The sequence below is a fragment of the Mesoplodon mirus genome (genome assembly GCF_964341445.2).
Source record: "Mesoplodon mirus genome assembly, chromosome: 16".
Taxonomy (NCBI): domain Eukaryota; kingdom Metazoa; phylum Chordata; class Mammalia; order Artiodactyla; family Ziphiidae; genus Mesoplodon; species Mesoplodon mirus.
Window position 1 is genome coordinate 49,651,996 of NC_138992.1, and position 18,153 is coordinate 49,670,148.

At 35.5% G+C, this 18,153-nt stretch overlaps 1 protein-coding gene across 1 annotated transcript in view; it reads left to right on the forward strand.

Moving 5' to 3' along the window:
• Positions 1 to 18,153, forward strand: part of CNGB3 (cyclic nucleotide gated channel subunit beta 3) — a gene marked incomplete at both ends in the record, with an annotated part of 147,418 nt that overhangs the window by 75,297 nt on the left and 53,968 nt on the right. Inside the window, 4 exon segments of the mRNA XM_082601203.1 lie at positions 6,559 to 6,609; positions 9,339 to 9,425; positions 12,418 to 12,482; positions 13,217 to 13,339. Of these exon segments, the coding sequence (XP_082457329.1) occupies positions 6,559 to 6,609; positions 9,339 to 9,425; positions 12,418 to 12,482; positions 13,217 to 13,339 (326 nt within the window).

Below are 18,153 nucleotides of genomic sequence, written 5' to 3' on the forward strand. Positions count from 1 at the left end.
AAACCATAATTCAAAAAGAGTCATGTACCAAAATGTTCATAGCAGCCCTATTTACAATAGCCCGGAGATGGAAACAACCTAAGTGTCCATCATCGGATGAATGGATAAAGAAGATGTGGCACATATATACAATGGAATATTACTCAGCCATAAAAAGAAATGAAATTGAGCTATTTGTAATGAGGTGGATAGATCTAGAGTCTGTCATACAGAGTGAAGTAAGTCAGAAAGAGAAAGACAAATACTGTATGCTAACACATATATATGGAATTTAAGAAAAAAAAATGTCATGAAGAACATAGGGGTAAGACAGGAATAAAGACACGGTTCGTATATTTTTTGAAGAAGAGAGTTAGTCTCCTTAATCTCCTGAATATTTTCTTTTGAATTTCCAGATGACTGTAAGTTATCAAAAAGCTGAAAGGAGTTTGGGTTATTTTTTTCTTTGAAAAATATTATTTGTTGAGGAATGTCCCTTATATTTGAAATCTTTTCTAGGAAGAAATTCTAAAGGCAAGAGCTAAAGCTATAGCAAAAATCTATTCAAAATATTCCTTGGGTGGACTTCAGGGCATTAGTTAACTCACCAGCATGATCCCCTAAGTTCACTGGCAGTTTGATGAATGAAGACGATGTGTACAAATAAGAAATAACACCCAAAAAAGGGGGCACTAATTTCAACCTCCATTAGATGCACAAAGGGGGGAGAAAATCAATGTTTGACAAATGGAAAATGACAAAATTAGTAAAGAGAGACTTTTATTTTCAATTTTCTAAGAGGTCTTTGCACACAATGGAGTGTTAAAACCAAGAAAAATAACCAATAAAAACACACTCAATGGGCTCTATTTAAAATGCATTATCACAAGCTACAAATATAGAGCAGGAACTAATTGCTTTGTTTGTTCAGATGAAGTTTAATGGTTTCTTTAATGTAGAATAGGTAGTTTTAGACTTTGAAACTTGATTACATTTTGCTAAAAGGACTATGCAAGTTGAGTACCCAACCTGAAAGTCTCACTACATTTAGCTATCTATGCGAACTTTTTTTTACACCATCAAATTATTCACTCATTCAACAAACATTTATTAAATACCTATAGTTGACAGATATTCCAGAACTGGAAGATGGAAATATCAATTCCCCAAGGGCTTGAGGGGAAACAGATACCAGATTGAGTTGCTAGAGGCCACAACTGAGGGAATTGGGGGGGGGGGGGTTTACAAGTTTTCCACAGCATTTATGTGCAGTGTCTTTCTTCTGAGAATGGTTCTGCACAGAGAACAGAATTTTGATTCAAGGACCAATAAAAGGAATCTCTTATTTAAAATGTCCTTTATAGACAGCAGGAATAGAGCTGGGAATGACACCATGGAGGTTATGTAGACATGAGACTTGCACCCACAACATTTTGCTAAGACTGCCAATCACAATGATCCATGGAAATGCTCAGAGCCTTCTAGTGACCATATCTATCAGGCCTGCCATTATAGTCAACTGCTTTTGATCCTTTAGCTACTATTTATAAACTGATCTAGAGAAAATTAACAACTCCCTTCTCTGCGCTCTGCACATTTTACTCACACTTCTGTTATTTAATTATTAAATAACAATTAAGTTCACTATGATGTAGCAGAAACAAATAACCCAGGGTCAAATTTCGCCTCTGAAATTAACTTACAGCAATACTTGAGAAAAATAAATTTACCTTTTTATTGTGTACTATCTTTGTCATCCGTAAAATAGAACTAGTACCACCCACCTCATAAACTTATTCTGAAGATTAAGTAAGACAATGTGAACACCTAGCCTAGGGTCTGGCTTCTAGAAGATGAGCAGTGAATTGCTGACTGAATCAAATGGATGAATGTCCACACACTAACTAACTTCCTCTTGTCTCCTATTTGTATAGGTAACTCACTTTCTTACCTGATAGTAAGTTTCCTGAGAGCAGGGACAGTATTCAATTCATTTCTCTATTTATCCTAGGAATTCAGAGGGTATACTCAAAAATGTTTGAAGGAGTGAATGAATGGCAATCTTGGTTCAAGGGTTTTCTTCCCTTGAATAACAGTTTAATCTACCTTGTAGTTGTATTATATAATATTATTATTTTGAAACATTTATATTTTTTCTATGTGAAATTATGGAGTTTCTATGAATTATTTAAAAGAAAAGGTAAACAATAAATAAATATAATAATACCTTAGATGAGGGTCTTCAAAGACTATCTGTTTGAAAAAGATTTAAGTGCAATTATCATACCCTTTCTAAAGTAAGCTTCCTCAGAATAAATGTTGCCTGCATAATAATGAGGCTTAAAAGAGACAGAGAGAATTAAATAGGGTTACATACTAAAAATAAGTGCCTACAGAGAGACCTTCAAGATGATGGAGGAGGAAGAAGTGGAGACCACCTTCCTCCCCACAAATACATCAGAAATACATCCACATGTGGAACAACTCCTACAGAACACCTACTGAACACTGGCAGAAGATCTCAGACCTCTCAAAAGGCAAGAAACTCCCCCACGTACTTGGGTAGGGCAAAAGAAAAAAGAAAAAACAGAGACAAAAGAATAGGGACGGGACCTGCACCAGTGGGAGGGAGCTGTGAAGGAGGAAAGGTTTCCACACACTAGGAAGCCCCTTCACTGGCAGAGACAGGGAGTGGCAGAGGGGTGAAGCTTCAGAGCCACGGAGGAGAGCTCAGCAAGAGGGGTGCGGAGGGCAAAGCGGAGAGATTCCCGCACAGAGGATCGGTGCCAACCAGCACTCACCAGCCCAAGAGGCTTGTCTGCTCACTTGCTGGGGTGGGTGGGGGCTGGGAGCTGAGGCTCAGGCTTCAGAGGTCAGATCCCAGGGAGAGGACTGGGGTGGCCTGCGTGAACACAGCCTGAAGGGGGCTAGTGTGCCACAGCTAGCTGGGAGGGAGTCCAAGTAAAAGTCTGGAACTGCTTAAGAGGCAAGAGACCATTGTTTCAGGGTGCGTGAGGAGAGGGGATTCAGAGCACTGCCTAAACGAGCTCCAGAGATGGGCGCGAGCTGCGGCTATCAGCATGGACACCAGAGGCAGGCATGAAAAGCTAAGGTTGCTGCTGCAGCCACCAAGAAGCCTGTGTGCAAGCACGGGTCACTATCGACACCTCCCCTCCTGGGAACCTGTGCATCCCGCCACTGCCAGGGTCCCGTGGTACAGGGACAACTTCCCCGGGAGAACACACTGCACGCCTCAGGCTGTTGCAATGTCATGCCGGCCTCTGCCACCACAGACTCACCCCACATTCCATATCCCCCCTCCCCCCAGTCTCAGTGTTCCAGAGCCCCCTAATCAGCTGCTACTTTAACCCCGTCTGGTCTTAGTGAAGAACAGACGCCCTCAGACAACCTACAGTCAGAGGCGGTGCCAAATCCAAAGCTGAACCCCAGGAGCTGCTCAAACAAAGAAGAGAAAGGGAAATTTCTCCCAGCAGCCTCAGAAGCAGCAGATTAAATCTCCACAATCAACTTGATGTACCCAGCATCTGTGGAATACCTGAATAGACAATGAATCATCCCAAAATTGAGGCAGTGGACTTTGTGAGCAACTGTAGACATGGGGTTTGCTGTCTGCATCTAATTTGTTTCTGGTTTTATGTGTATCTTAGTTTAGTATTTACAGTTTGTTATCATTGGTAGATTTGTTTATTCATTTGGTTGCTCTCTTCCTTTTTTTTATATAAACATATATATTTTTTTCCTTTTTCTCTTTTTCTGAGTGTGTATGTATATGCTTCTTTGTGTGTTTGTCTGTATGGCTTTGCTTCCACCATTTGTCCTAGGGTTCTGTTGGTCCATTTTTGTTTTTTGGGGTTTTCTTTTTTTTTTATTTTAGTATAGTTTTTAGCACTTGTTATCATTGGTGGATTTGTTTTTTGGTTTCATTTCTCATTTTTTTCTCTTTTTTATTACTTTTTAATTTTTTTATTTTTACTAACTTTTTTATTCTTCTTTTAATACCTTTATTTTATTTTTTCTTTCTTTCTTTCTTTTTCACTCCCTTTTCTTCTGAGCTGTGTGGCTGACAGGGTCTTGGTGCTCCAGCCAGGTGTCAGGCCTGTGCCTCTGAGGTGGGAGAGCCAAGTTCAGGACATTGGTCCACAAGAAACCTCCCAGCTCCATGTAATATCAAGTGGTGAAAGCTCTCCCAGAGATCTCCATCTCAATGCTAATACCCAGCTCCACTCAAGGGATAAATATACTAAGAACATTCTTCCAGAGTTGGAGGATGGGGTCATACTTCAACTTAACTTCTTAAGCACTTGATACGTCTGTCTGTTCCATATAAGCTTTGAAGGAGCACTTGATATGTCTGTCTGTTCCATATAAGCTTTGAAGGGTCTCACTTATCTTACTCAAGCTTGGTACATGATTCAGTGTAAACTTGTACATATACCTATATCTGCCTGTGGCTCAGTAAGAGATTTTATTTCAGGGAAAAGAATCATTAAATAAACATATCATATATTTTCTAATGTATTTCTGTAAAATTTAGTATGTGCACGTGGGTAGAAATTATAGCCAAAAAAATGGGGTGGTGGGGCAGGAATTGGGAACTTGGCTAACAAATCTTAAACATTGTTCAACAGCAATTTAAAATTTTTGAACATGGACAGCCTGGATAATAATTATTAGAAGATGCTGCTTCCATGTGTCCAAGTTATAATACTTCGGTCAAATAATTAATAGTACACAGACAATTTCCTCCTACCTATAAGTGAAATAGAAAAATATAATCCCAATATTAGCATTAATTCTGAATGTTAACAAATGCCTTCCTATCCCTCTATCTCTTATCACACATTTACTGAGCACCTGTTGTGTGTTACACATTGTGTTAGGAACTGAGAAACACAGGATAAATATATTGTCCCTACCCTTTTAAGTAGCTCAGAGTATGAAGGATGGACAGACAAAAGAAAAATGGTGGAGTTTTGTGATGTGAGTCATGATAGAGGTGAGCCCTTGGTGCTGTTTGATGCAGAGAAAACCAGATAAAGGAGGAACACCTGGTCCAAATTTTGATGGATTAATTGAAATTATCTGCACACCTTTGTCCCCATAAAAAAAGGGAAAAATATGTCCTAAGTTCTGGGAACAGCATAGGTAAAGGCATCAAGGTAAGAAACTCTGTTATGCACTGCTAAACAGAATGAGTATGAGATGCTTCAGGATGTGAGTGAGACAGAGAAAGAAGAGCTTTGTATATCATGAAAGGGAACCTGGATTTTTTTTCTTTAAGTCATGTGAAGTCATAGGATTTGACATAAATAGAATTGTTAATGATCTGATCTAGAGAGATCATCTCACTGCCACTGTAGAACTGATCAAGGAAAGCAAGAATAAAGGCAAGGAAACCAAAGCCAGAAGGAGAAAATAGGCATGAGAAAATTTTAGAAAGGAGAATCAGTAGAACTTGGTTGCTGGTTGGATGAGGGCTAAGGGAGAGTGAGTGGTGTAGGATCACTGACTAGTGTAGATGAGGGTGCTCATATGATACTCAATAAGAGGAGGAGCATGGCTGGCTTTAGGGGGAATGATGATGAATTCAGGTTTGTTGTAGGTTAAATTTGAGATGAGCAGAACTGCTAAGTGAGGAAGACAATAAGCAGTTGTTGGACAGGTCAACAGCTCCAGATACTAATATTAAGTGGAGGTAGAGGTTTGGTAGCATCCACGTACATGGTGATCTTTGAAACAATGAAAGTGGATGAAATTTCCCAGGAAGTAAATATGAAGAGAAAAGAGAAGAGGGCTGAATCCTGGGAAATATTGATTTTAAATGGCTAGCCATAGGATGCAAGAAGTACCCTGAAAACTGGAACTGAAGAAGTAAAGTAAACCAAGAATGGCATTACAGATTCTTTGGAAAGTTCCAAGGACAAAATTGTCCCCAAAAAGTCAGATGCTTCAAAAGATTTACTCATCTCTTAATGTCTTTACCTATTCATCCACTCAAATATTTATTGGGCTTTTAATATATTATAGTCACTAGTTATATACAGTTGTTAAACAAAATCAACCCTGTCCTGAGATAGATTACCATTTCATGGAGTAGACTGATCTTAAATAAATGAGCCAAGACATATATGTGTGATTTCAAAATGTGGTGAGTGCCATAAAAGAATGTCAGTATATAAAGGATTCCCTGGGTATGATCATTAGGAGGTTATTGGTGGCTTTCACAATGGTAGTCTTGATGGAATAAGAGAAGAGAGCAAAAGTCAAATCATCACCAAAATTGCCATGAGTTGAAGAATAAATATGAAGGAAGGATGTGGAGCAAAGCAAGGTAGATAACTCTCTTAAGAAGCGTTAGTGTGACAATTAGAGCAATACAAAAAGAAAACAAAGCCAAGGAAGGTTTTTTGATTTATGATATGGGAAGATAGAGCATAGTTATAGGCTGATGTTAGAAGGAACTAATAGAAAGAAATAGCTATAAATATTTTTAAAGTGAGAAAACGTTTAATGAAATTGGCTAAAATTAATATGAATTATAAATATAACATATTTCAGGTGGATTCAAATGAACTAAAGAGACACTACAGGAGTTCTACAAAATTTCAGGTAGGTGACTTACAATTCCAAAATTGTTCAACTAATCCATTACCATTTTGACTTTAAGTTCCATCTATAAATTTCTACCAAAAAAAAAATTTCCTTCCTTTAAAAATTGTAGCCTTTGTAACAAAGTTTATACAGGTGAGGTTTTATTAGGCAGAGTTTTGGCTTCTCAATAATTATACAATATACTTCCTAGTATGTGCAAATGTGTAATTCAATATATGGGTCTTTACTAGGCAGAACAAAATCTTAGTGCCCACATTTAAATTCCAATTTAAATGTCAACAAAGGAGTATGGGGTGTACTTTGTCTTGTCCATACATAATTCTAGCCTCAAATTCATGTAGCATGATGATGTAAAAGTCTACAAAATTGTTTCTACTCCTATTTCTTTCTTGTTCATATAAGCAAAATATATGCTATGGTATAGCACAGGGAACTCTGTTAAATATTCTGTAATAACCTAAATGGGACAATAATTAGAAAAAGAATAGATACATGTATAGGTATAACTGAATCACTTTGCAATACACCTGAAACTAACACAACATTGTTAATCAACTGTACTCCAATATGAAATTTTTAAAATTTTTTTAATAAAAAAATTAAAAAAATAAAACCACTGGAAATTGTTAGAATGGCATACAGCGAAAAAAAAAAGAAGCAATTATTTAGATAACATGGCATCTTCCTTTTCTCAAATAACAGTATAATATTATTTTTTCACCCATGTGTAGTTTTTTCACTCATAATTATTTACAAAGTACTTTATTATCTTTTATTTTTCCTCCTAACCCCAAGAAATAGGCAGAGATTTGAGGTTGTTCCAAGGTTACCCAATCTGTATGAGTGAACTCCAACCTCCCATTTCAGGGACAACACTTTAGTGGCCTCAAATTTTGTTAAAAGTACAAATCTGGGTTTAGGTGCCAAATTGTCCCTACTGGTGATCTATGGTGATTAAAATTTCTTTCAATTCGTTTTTATCTCCAACTAATTTTCTCTGTAAAAAACTGTCACATACTTAGACATATTCATAAAAGATCTAAACTATTTTGATGAACTCTACAAAGAGGATGAATAGTTTTGTAAGTGCCACAGACCTTATTCCAAACACTTAATCACTTTCTTGAATTTGAATAAGGGCAACTTAACTCATATATTTAATTTGGGTTCATAAATGTAAACTTTTGCATTTATTTAATTGCAGTCATGCCTTTTGAATTTCCTTAGCACATCCTGTATGTCTTATGGCATTGTATTATAGCTATTTCTGTGCTTGGTTATTCCACCATTAGATTGTTAACTTCTTGTGGACAGAAACAATATCTTACTTCTATTTCAACCCCAACATGCTTTGCAAAGTTCCTTGTACAGAGTACAGTGTTGGTCAGTACTTAATTCAATTTTCTACAATTCATTGAGAAATAACTCATCTCTATCTATATAAATCCACATTAATGTATTACTATCAAACATGATTAATAATTGTCTGCATAGAAAAGTCAAGTGAGTACTTGAGCAATTGGATCCTGAAATAGCACTAGACAAATCAACAGTTCTGTGCTCCTGCTTCCTTATTTATAAGACATTATTTTAGTAACTGCTCTGTGTACCTCTCAACTTGTTATGAGGCTCAATATCTGTAGGGTAAAATCAATGAGGTTTGATGATATTATGCAATTTTTAAGCCAATTATTTTAGTTAGTAATTTGTTTATAGTAGCCAATGTGTGTTCATTCAAACTGAAAGTCCCATTCCTTTTCAATAGCACTAGGCTTTGAAATTGTAGTAAACAATTAATTACTTCAACTTTCCATTTCATACGTATGGCCTTACACAAAAGTCTTAACTCCTCTTAATTGTCTTAAATAAATTAAACGTTTTTTTTAATGTACCCTATTTTTCAAGATGATGTAAAAAATAATGAAAATGAATAATTGTCTTATGTAAAAGAATTTTTTATTGTTATCATTGCAATCAGGAAAGTATGCAAATGTTATGCTGTCATTTCACAATTACCAGGGTAATGGAAGGCCAGAATAATTTAAATACATCACAAATTTAAAATATATTAGCTTTAGCTATAGTAGTACTTTCAATACCTTCTCCCTTCGGAACTGATAATTGTAAATGGGACTGACTTCTTTCCTCTCCTCTCTGTTAGCTTGTACAGTCTCTGATACATATGTTCACAGCAGTTTATTGTTAACAATATGATACAAAGTAGACAGTAGTAGAAAGAACTGAAGAGTCTGGATGAACCACCAACAATATAATTAGCCCTGAACACTGGAGAATTGCCTGAAACATAAAAATATATCACTACAATGAATGCCCAATTGTTTCACATAAAATCAAGAATGGGCTTGAGTTTCAGTCCAAAAGCCCCAAGTTTAAAACACTATTAAAATGTATTTTAACTGTAGCAACCATGCCATCCCTTAAATATATGTGACAGCTCAACAAAATCCCAGAAAACGCAATGCCTAAGCAGAGATCAGATGCATGAAGCTGGAAATGAAATTCATTGGAAGTAGGCTATGAAGTAGTGTTCTTGTTTTCAGGGCGCTAATACACCTTTCAGTGACACCATGCATATGAAACTGAAGGCAATTTTGTATTAAGCAACAAACAAATCATGGTGACTGGTCAGCCTTATTGGTATAAATCAATTCATGTCCTAAAAAGTATGTAAACACAACATGATTGTGAATGTGTTCTTCCAACAGTTGGATGTGGCATCAGTAATGCCATTTGATGTTTTCTACCTCTTCTTTGGGTTTAATCCAATATTTAGGACAAATAGGATGTTAAAGGTAAGATAACTATACTTAACTGTTTTCTTATAATAATGGAAATCTCAAAGTACTTTAAAATATCCTAAAAGTATCATATTCTTAATTTTTCCCAAACTATCCTCCATTTTTATGCCCTCATCAATGCTAAGAATTTTAAAAGCTGAATGAAGGAAAAACATCCCTATTTCTAGTAATGGAAGTTGCTTTTGGTTGTTTTGAGTCTATATCTCATAACAGCTATTTTTATAACTTAAAATAGGAATGTATATTTTGAAATACAGCTATAATTACAAATGAATATTTTATACTGTTCCACTTGTCACTGTTTATTACATAGTCACTGAATGCCTGCAATACTGGCTGTAAAATGAGGGCATTAATTTAGATGACCTCTAAGTTATCTCACTCATCAAAAATTCTATAATTATAGAAAAATGCAAGCACAGTATTGCATAACAAAATTATTTAGATACAACTCAAATGTCCATCAAGAGGGAAATAGTTAAATACATTGCAGTATATCTATAGAGTACTTTGTAATGTAAAAATAAAGAGGAAGTTTTCTATGAAAGACCTCCAAGACAAACTGCTCAGTTAAAAAAAAAAAAAAAAGCTAGTTACAGAACAGTTTATAGAGCAATACTAACTTTTGTAACAGAAAGGGGAAAATATACTATTTTTCTATATTACATAAACAGTGGAAGACTACCCAAAAAATCTAATAAAAATGGTTAACTGAGGTAAGGATGGGAAGCTGGAGGGAAAAGCAGGATGGGTAGGGGCAGGAATAGGAGAAAAGACTATGAAGGTATATATTTCCTATTATTTTTGAACTATGTGAATGTATTACCTATTCAAAAAGATTCTAAGACATAAATATTTTATAACTCATAGCTTTATCAGATACCTAAGAGGAATCTGAGGAGAGTCAGGAGGTGAAATTTCATATAAATTTTTAATAATAGCAATGATAGCTTGTATTTCCAAAGACAGCCTTCTTAAAAGGAACACCAAAGATTTTATCAGTTTTAGGTGGTTATCGCTTTGAGACCTTGGGAAGACAAGATGACATAACCTGGAGACTCGGGTGGATCCTAACACAGCTGCAGCTGATATTTGTTGAATACATACTTGTAGCTACATACTTTAACTTCGTATTCATTATCTCAGTTATTCCTCCAAACAACCTCATTTTAGAGATGAGGAAAATGAGAATTAGCAGAGTAAAAAAAATCTGTCCAGACACACTCTGGTGAGTGGCAGTATCTGGATTCTATCACATATTTTTCTGACTCCAAATTCCTTACTATAATCAGACGGGCAAATAAACTTCAGGCTGAAGGAGCTTTCCTTCCACACCCATGATTTTTCCAAGTCAAGAGGGACCTTACTCTATTCTCGTCCATCCAAAACAACTCTAGTGACTTCTATTTTGACCACAAAATGTAGGTCTAGATTGAGCAGAACTTAACGTCCCCAGCAGCTTGGTGGGCTGGCCATCCGTCATCAAATTTCTAGTGTAGAATGGACGTTTCTGGAGGCCACTGCTCAGAGGTAACCAACTTTGAGAGAGACTCAGGTTCCTATGGATTTGAGTGTTTGTCTGGCATTATAATAAAAATTTATAAAATGCTAACTCTTCAAACTCCATCTCTGTGTCCCTTCAGTGTCCAAAAACCTACTCACTATATTAGGTAGTTTTTTTTATAATACAGGAGATCCTGAAAGCCAACATTAATCTTCTTTACATAGCCCCACAGTCCAGTCATCTTCACATAAGTGTGTCATTTTAATGTGCAGTTCTCTAGGGAAAATATCGCTTACCTATCTCCAAATTATATATGCGAAAACAAATTAAGAATATAAATTTTCTCTTCAGTGAACACTTAAGCTAAATTTTAAAATGTGCCTTTGTGAAAACTTCTGTTAAGAGCACAATAAACAAGTTACCACAAATTGAAATTATCTTAATCTGAATGCTTAATGGATGTTTCCTACTCAGGAATTCTGGAAAAACAAATCATTTGTGTATATTTCTAGTTAAATAGTCATTGTTATTATAGCTGTTTTCTAATTCCAAATGTTCTATTACAGTCTTATCTACATTGGATTAAATTTGGAACTAAATAATCTTTGAACTAAATAATCTCTAATAGCCCTTCCTATCTGTAAGATCCTATGAGTCTAAGTACTTTCTCTTATTGTCCCCAATTTACAGATGAGGAAACCAAAGTACAGAAATATTAAGTGACTTTTCCAAGGTCACACAGTTAATAAATGGCAGAGAGGAGATTGGTGTTTGGCTCTGGATTTCATGCTCTTGCTCTTGCATTTTACGGCCTATAGATTAAAAAGAGAAAGTAGGGGGTAAGAGTGCATGTAGGGCATATTTGTTGCTATAGAAGTGGGTATAAGCAGAAGAAAATCTTGAGGCAAATAGCAACTGTTTGGATTAAATGCATATAAATTCTCTATGTCTTTGAACAATGTCAAGAATAGATAACAAATGCTTATATTAACTGGACTTTAAATTTTGTTGAAATAAATACACATTTAATGCAACTTGCTTAAAAACAATGCTAGTGTTGAGCAACAGGCCTTAACACCTATTTATGATTTCAATGTATTTTTTTACACTTTTACTATCTTACTTATGTTTTGGGGGGAGGTATGATTTTTAATTACTGTAAAATAAAGTTCTACTACATGCTTTAAAAAAGAAAAAAAAAGGAAAGAAATGTTTTTAAGCTTGATTTTCAACAAGCATTACAAACAAGACTATAACTAGAGGGTAGAAATAAAATAAAGCAAGAAGCTCTGGAAGTTTGACACCTTGTTAAAATGCACTACTCGGAGGAAAATACCACTGACAGACCTTAGTTTTTTTAAGACATGAATAGAATTATTTTCAGTAACAAATAAAATATATTTTATATTGCTTTATTTAAATATAATAACTGTATTTAAGACTAATGCACTTTTGGATTTCTTTTGCTTGTTTTCTACATAGTACACTTCATTTTTTGAGTTTAACCATCACCTAGAGTCTGTAATGAACAAGGCATATTTCTACAGGTAAAGTATAACTCAGTATACTTCAGGGCTGGGAGAGAGAGCAATAGTGAAATATTTTAGACAGGACTTGGGAAGAATATGGCCTCCCTGCAAAAGAGAAGGGAAAAATCTCAGATTGGGGGCTACGTAAAATATTGGGTTGTGTTCTAAAGTAGATTTGAACATTTTGAAGTGAGATAAAATTATGAAAATTATATTAGATTTTAGAAGAATACAAGACTGAAAAAGAGGACGAATTACCTGCTTCAGTCAGAACAAGGACAGAGAAACGTGCTCTTTCACAAGTTTTTTACATCTCTCTCATGACAATTCATTCTAATCTGAATTTTCATTCATTTGCTGTTCTGAACTTAACTTGCCCAGAGACCTCTAGTCAGTTAATCACAGCATAAAATCCCATGAGCTTTTCAGATATATCCAGTGAAATCAGCATGGTGTATTTTATGGGACTCAAAGTGGAGAGGTGACCCTGGAGGCATATCTTTCAGGGAGTTAACTCATACCATTTGTGAAAAGAGAGGATTTTTTTTTCTATTATTGTCAGTCCCAGTCAAGACACTGCAGTCAGAAAACATGTGAAGGCACCATCACTTTATATTGTACTAATGAGAGTTAACAGTTCACAGATTTAAAGCAAGGAGATTCAGCAGAGACTTTAAGGAAAAGAAAATGTTAAAATAGGCTGTAATCCAGAAACAACATGAGTCTTACTTTGCATTTATTCTCCTTGTCAGAGTCATTCGAACAACTGGATACTTGCTCTTTACTCTGCACATTAATGCCTGTATGTATTATTGGGCTTCAAACTATGAAGGAATTGGAACTACCAGATGGGTGTATGATGGTGAAGGAAACAAGTAAGTTTTAATTTTGAAGGAAACGTTTATTGATTATTCTTAATTTTATGTTTCAGTTTGAGCTTTCTTAAGCTAGTGTTTTTTGAAACTGTAAATCACAATCCATTAATGGGCAGTAAAGACTCTTTATTAGTATGTCAGTATGTTTTTAAGTGAAAGAGGATAAAATAGAGGAGGACATAATAGAAAATATCCAAGTCTGTCTTACTGAGTAGGGTGCGTGTGTGTGTGGGGGGGGGGGGGGTGGGTGGGTGGGTGTGTCCTGGATTAACCTGTAAAATGCATTTCTTACTCAGGATCATGAACAAAAAAGTTTGAAAGCCTGTGCTTTAGACAGATGAGTGGTAAGGTAACTTTTAATAACTCCTATGCTGATTGTTAGTAATGAAGAATGTTAATTATTTGGAGGGCAGATGCAGTGGCTAATTAGTTTACCACTGAAGAGCTTTATGGGTTTATGAGTCAGCTATAACCACAAACTCAATTAAACACAGAGTAACAAGGATCATATACTAAACTTGACAATTAGATATGCAAGTACCCTGAGAATAAGAGATTGTCTGAAAATTTTAGTACAGTAGAATCAGGGCTCAATAATGGCAATTGAGTTATTTAGTAGTGAAATTTCCTTTTGGTAGATACAAAGGCCTGGCATAAAGTAGATTCCACTAACTTTCTGCTCCAGTGAAATGACATTGAGCCTATTATAAAGCAATGTCCTTACTGGAAAATAACAGGTCCCAGAATGACTTTGAAGGGCAACTCACAGCAGCCTTGGGAAAGAAAACAATTATAGGATAGAGCAAAAAGAGTAAAGATATCTCACAAAATTACACCCTAGCTAGAGTGAGCAGGATCTGAATGAGGGATTATAACATTTTTTGAACTTTTAACCAGAACTAATTTTAAAAATTTTAAGTCAGAAGGTCCACTGATCGGGGAAATACACATACACACACACACACACACACACACACACAAGAAGAAAGTGTATAACCAAATCTATAAGTAATTCCCTTTAGAATGTGAATTAAATATATATTTTGTTTAATATAAGTAACTACAAAGAAAACTGAGTAAGATACCAACCATATTAAATATTGCCTAGAAGTATGTAATTCAACATCACTAGACCCATAAGTCTGATAAGTGTTTTTATCAAATTAGCAAAATAATATACAGTTGCCATCCAGAAAAAGTGGATTTATTTCTCTTTTCATACCTGAATGCCTTTCTGCAGCATTTCTAGAGAATATATCTTGTTCCCAGTGCCTAGAACATTGTTAAGTATATAACATACACTTAATATATGTTAGGTATTTAAAGAAGGCAAGAAGGAAGTTTCTTTACTCTCTCTTCCTACTTGCCTTCTTTAAATACCTAACATATAGTGAGTGTATGAGAGAGAGTAAAGAAAAAAGGAAGGAATGACCAAATCTGTATTATAACAAGAAGAAAGAAACCTGTTTCAACCCATAAGAAACTGAAGCTACATTGTTCTAATATTTTAGACATCTAATTCCAGCTACAGTGCAGACCAGATATTCAAAGCCCTCTCACTAAAATACAAAAAGATAAACTACTTGAAATTTTTGTTGTATTACTTATTGCAATTACTTGTTATAAGATACATTTCTATATAAATTATAATCACAACAGTTTTCAATGATTGCTAAACTCTCTAGAAAGTAAAAGGAATCTCCAAAGTCTAAAAAACAAATGTGTGTACTGAAGCTGGAGTAGAGTGGTAAGATAATCACTAAGGAACAGAAATAGAGAAGATAACTTCTGAATCAGTAGAATAAAAAAAAAGATAAGATTGTAGAAACAACTTAAAATATATCAGTAAGCAGAATAAGTTAATATGAATTAAATTCACCACCTAAAAGAGACTGTCAAATAATATTAGTCGAAACAGACTTTAAAACAAAAACTATTTTAGGGAAAAATAAGGTTATCATATAATGGTAAAAGTTTCAATTCACTATCAACATTTACCAGTTCTAAATGTGCATGCACCTAATGCAAAGTACTCATGATGAATCAAAGAAATTCATAAAGCAAAAATTATTAGAAGGAAGAGAAATTTGCAAATACACCATCAAAGTGTGAGACATCAACACACAACTATTGACTGATCAAGCAATCAAAGACAATCAGTAAAGATATAAAAGATTTGACAACCCATTAAAAAGCTTGATTTAACAAATACAAATGGAAATTTGTACCCAAGAATTAGAAACCACTCATTAATTTTTTAATTTTTTATTGAGTTATTGTTGCTGTACAATATTATATGTTATAGCTGTACAATATAATGAGTCATAATTTTAAAGGTTATGCTCCATTTATAGTTATTGTAAAATATTGGCTATATTCCCTGTGTTGTACAATATATCCTTGTAGCTTATTTTACACATAATACTTTGTACCTCTCAATTCCCTATCCCTATAACGCCCTTCCCTCCTCCCCTCTCCCCACTGGTAACCACTAGTTTGTTCTTTATATCTGTGAGTCTGCTTCTTTTTTGTTGTATTCACTAGTTTGTTGTATTTTTTAGATTCCACATATCATACAGTATTTGTCTTTCTCTGTCTGACATATTTCACTTAGCATAATGCCTTCCAAGTCCATCCATGTTGTTGCAAATGGCAAGATTTCATTCTTTATCATGGCTGAGTAGTATTCCAGTGTGTGTGTGTGTGTGTGTGTGTATCACATCTTCTGTTTCCATTCATCTGTTAATGGACACTTAGGCTGCTTTCATATCTTGGCAATTGTAAACAACACTACTATGAACATTGGGGTGCAGGTATCTTTTTGAATTAGTGTTTTTGTTTTTGATATATGCCCAGGAGTGGAACTGCTGAGTCATATGGTAACTCTATTTTTAACCTTTTGAGAAACCTCCATACTGTTTTCCACAATGGCTATACCAATTTACTTTACCACCAACAGTGTACAAGGGTTCCCTTTTCTCCACATCCTTGCCAACATTTGTTATTTGTGTTCTTTTTGATGATAGCCGTTCTGACAGATGTGAGGTGATATCTCATTGTGGTTTTTTTTTTTTTTTTTTTTTTTTTTCTTTTTGCGGTATGCGGGCCTCTCACTGTTGTGGCCTCCCCCGTTGCGGAGCACAGGCTCCGGATGCGCAGGCCCAGCGGCCATGGCTCACGGGCCCAGCCGCTCCGCGGCATATGGGATCCTCCCAGACCGGGGCACGAACCCGTATCCCCTGCATCGGCAGGCGGACTCTCAACCACTGCGCCACCAGGGAGGCCCCTCATTGTGGTTTTGATTTACATTTCCCTGATGATTAGCAATGTTGAGCATCTTTTCATGTATCTATAGGCCATCTGCATTTCCTCCTTGGAAAAAGACACCACTCATTCTTCTTAATTACTCAGGGAAAGATTACAAAAAGTGGTCATTTTCTAGGCCAAAAAGCAAGTCTCAATACATTTCACAGCACAGGTATGATACAACCCCCATTCTCTGCTGCTTTAGACAGGAGGGGTCTCTCCCAAAACCAAAGCTCCAATAATCCTGTTACCAGCTGTCATGGACACATCCTTACAAATAAAAAGTCTTTAAAAGCAGCATTTATATGTATTTTAAGATAATTTGCAAATGGCAGTTATTAACATACTTACATTTTCCCACAGTTTTTAAGCATCACCTGCCCCTTCTATTATTCTATATTACTCTTTGACCATGTAAGCTTAAAGCATTTTCTTAGTTAACCCTCGTGATGGTTTCTGATGACCTATAAATTGAAGGTTGTTTATGAAATCACTGGACTTGTAAACTTTCTCCTAGCTAGAATTATGCAGCAACTGTGGGGCATAAGTGGAGCATTGTGAGCATTTAAAATGAGTCATTTATTACTATTTTATTAATCCTCATCAGAATAATAATGTCTGTTCATTTCAATAGAAGAAAAGAAGTCATTTTCATTTATACTAAGTAGATGGCATCCTTCATTTGACTGTGAAATTTGACAAAGTAGGAAAGGGCTTATTTAGCTCAAAAGGAAAACATAAGTAGTTAAGGTTATTTGGTACCCAGAAATGTTCCCAATGTCCCTTAATCCATATATACCCCAATTTATTTATTTTCTGACATAAATTTCCCAGCGTGCACAAACCTCTTAGCAAATACCTAGCCTCAATCCCTAACACATAGACCATCAAAAGAAAGAGTAAAAATAACAAGCAAGTTTGTCATGGGAATCATGACTTTAGATGGGATGGAGAAAGAGTCAGAATGTCCGTATCTTAGTGCTAGGGAAATTTAGGATAACTTACTCCCTTCTTTTTACACAGGAGGAAGATGAGACCAGGGTAGATGAAGGTATTAACTCAGGGTCCCCTAGATACTTCAGTTCAGACACTGACAAAAAAAAAAAAAAAAGAATGGTCTTTACACTAGACACTTAGACAAATGTAACAAAACCTCTCCAGAACAGCAGAATTCAGTAGACCAGAAGGGAGATGAAAGGCAGCTGGCAGCATGTATGGAAGGGGATTGCATAGATGTGCTCACAGATACAGCCTTCCTATGTTCTTAAGTCTAAGTATGAATAACCTTTCACTTATTTTTTCAGGTAATTTAACAAATATATTAAGCTCCTATTGTGTAATACCTGTCTTTGAGGAGTTTGTCTTCTAATGAGACCATTCTCCTCCATATTCGGTGCCTTCAGTGATAAATTTACAGAAACCTAGAACTAAGATGGATTGGGGTAGTTTAAAAGTCCATTCATAAAGTATCAAACTGGGTACTTTTAAAAGTTGCATGTCCCACTACA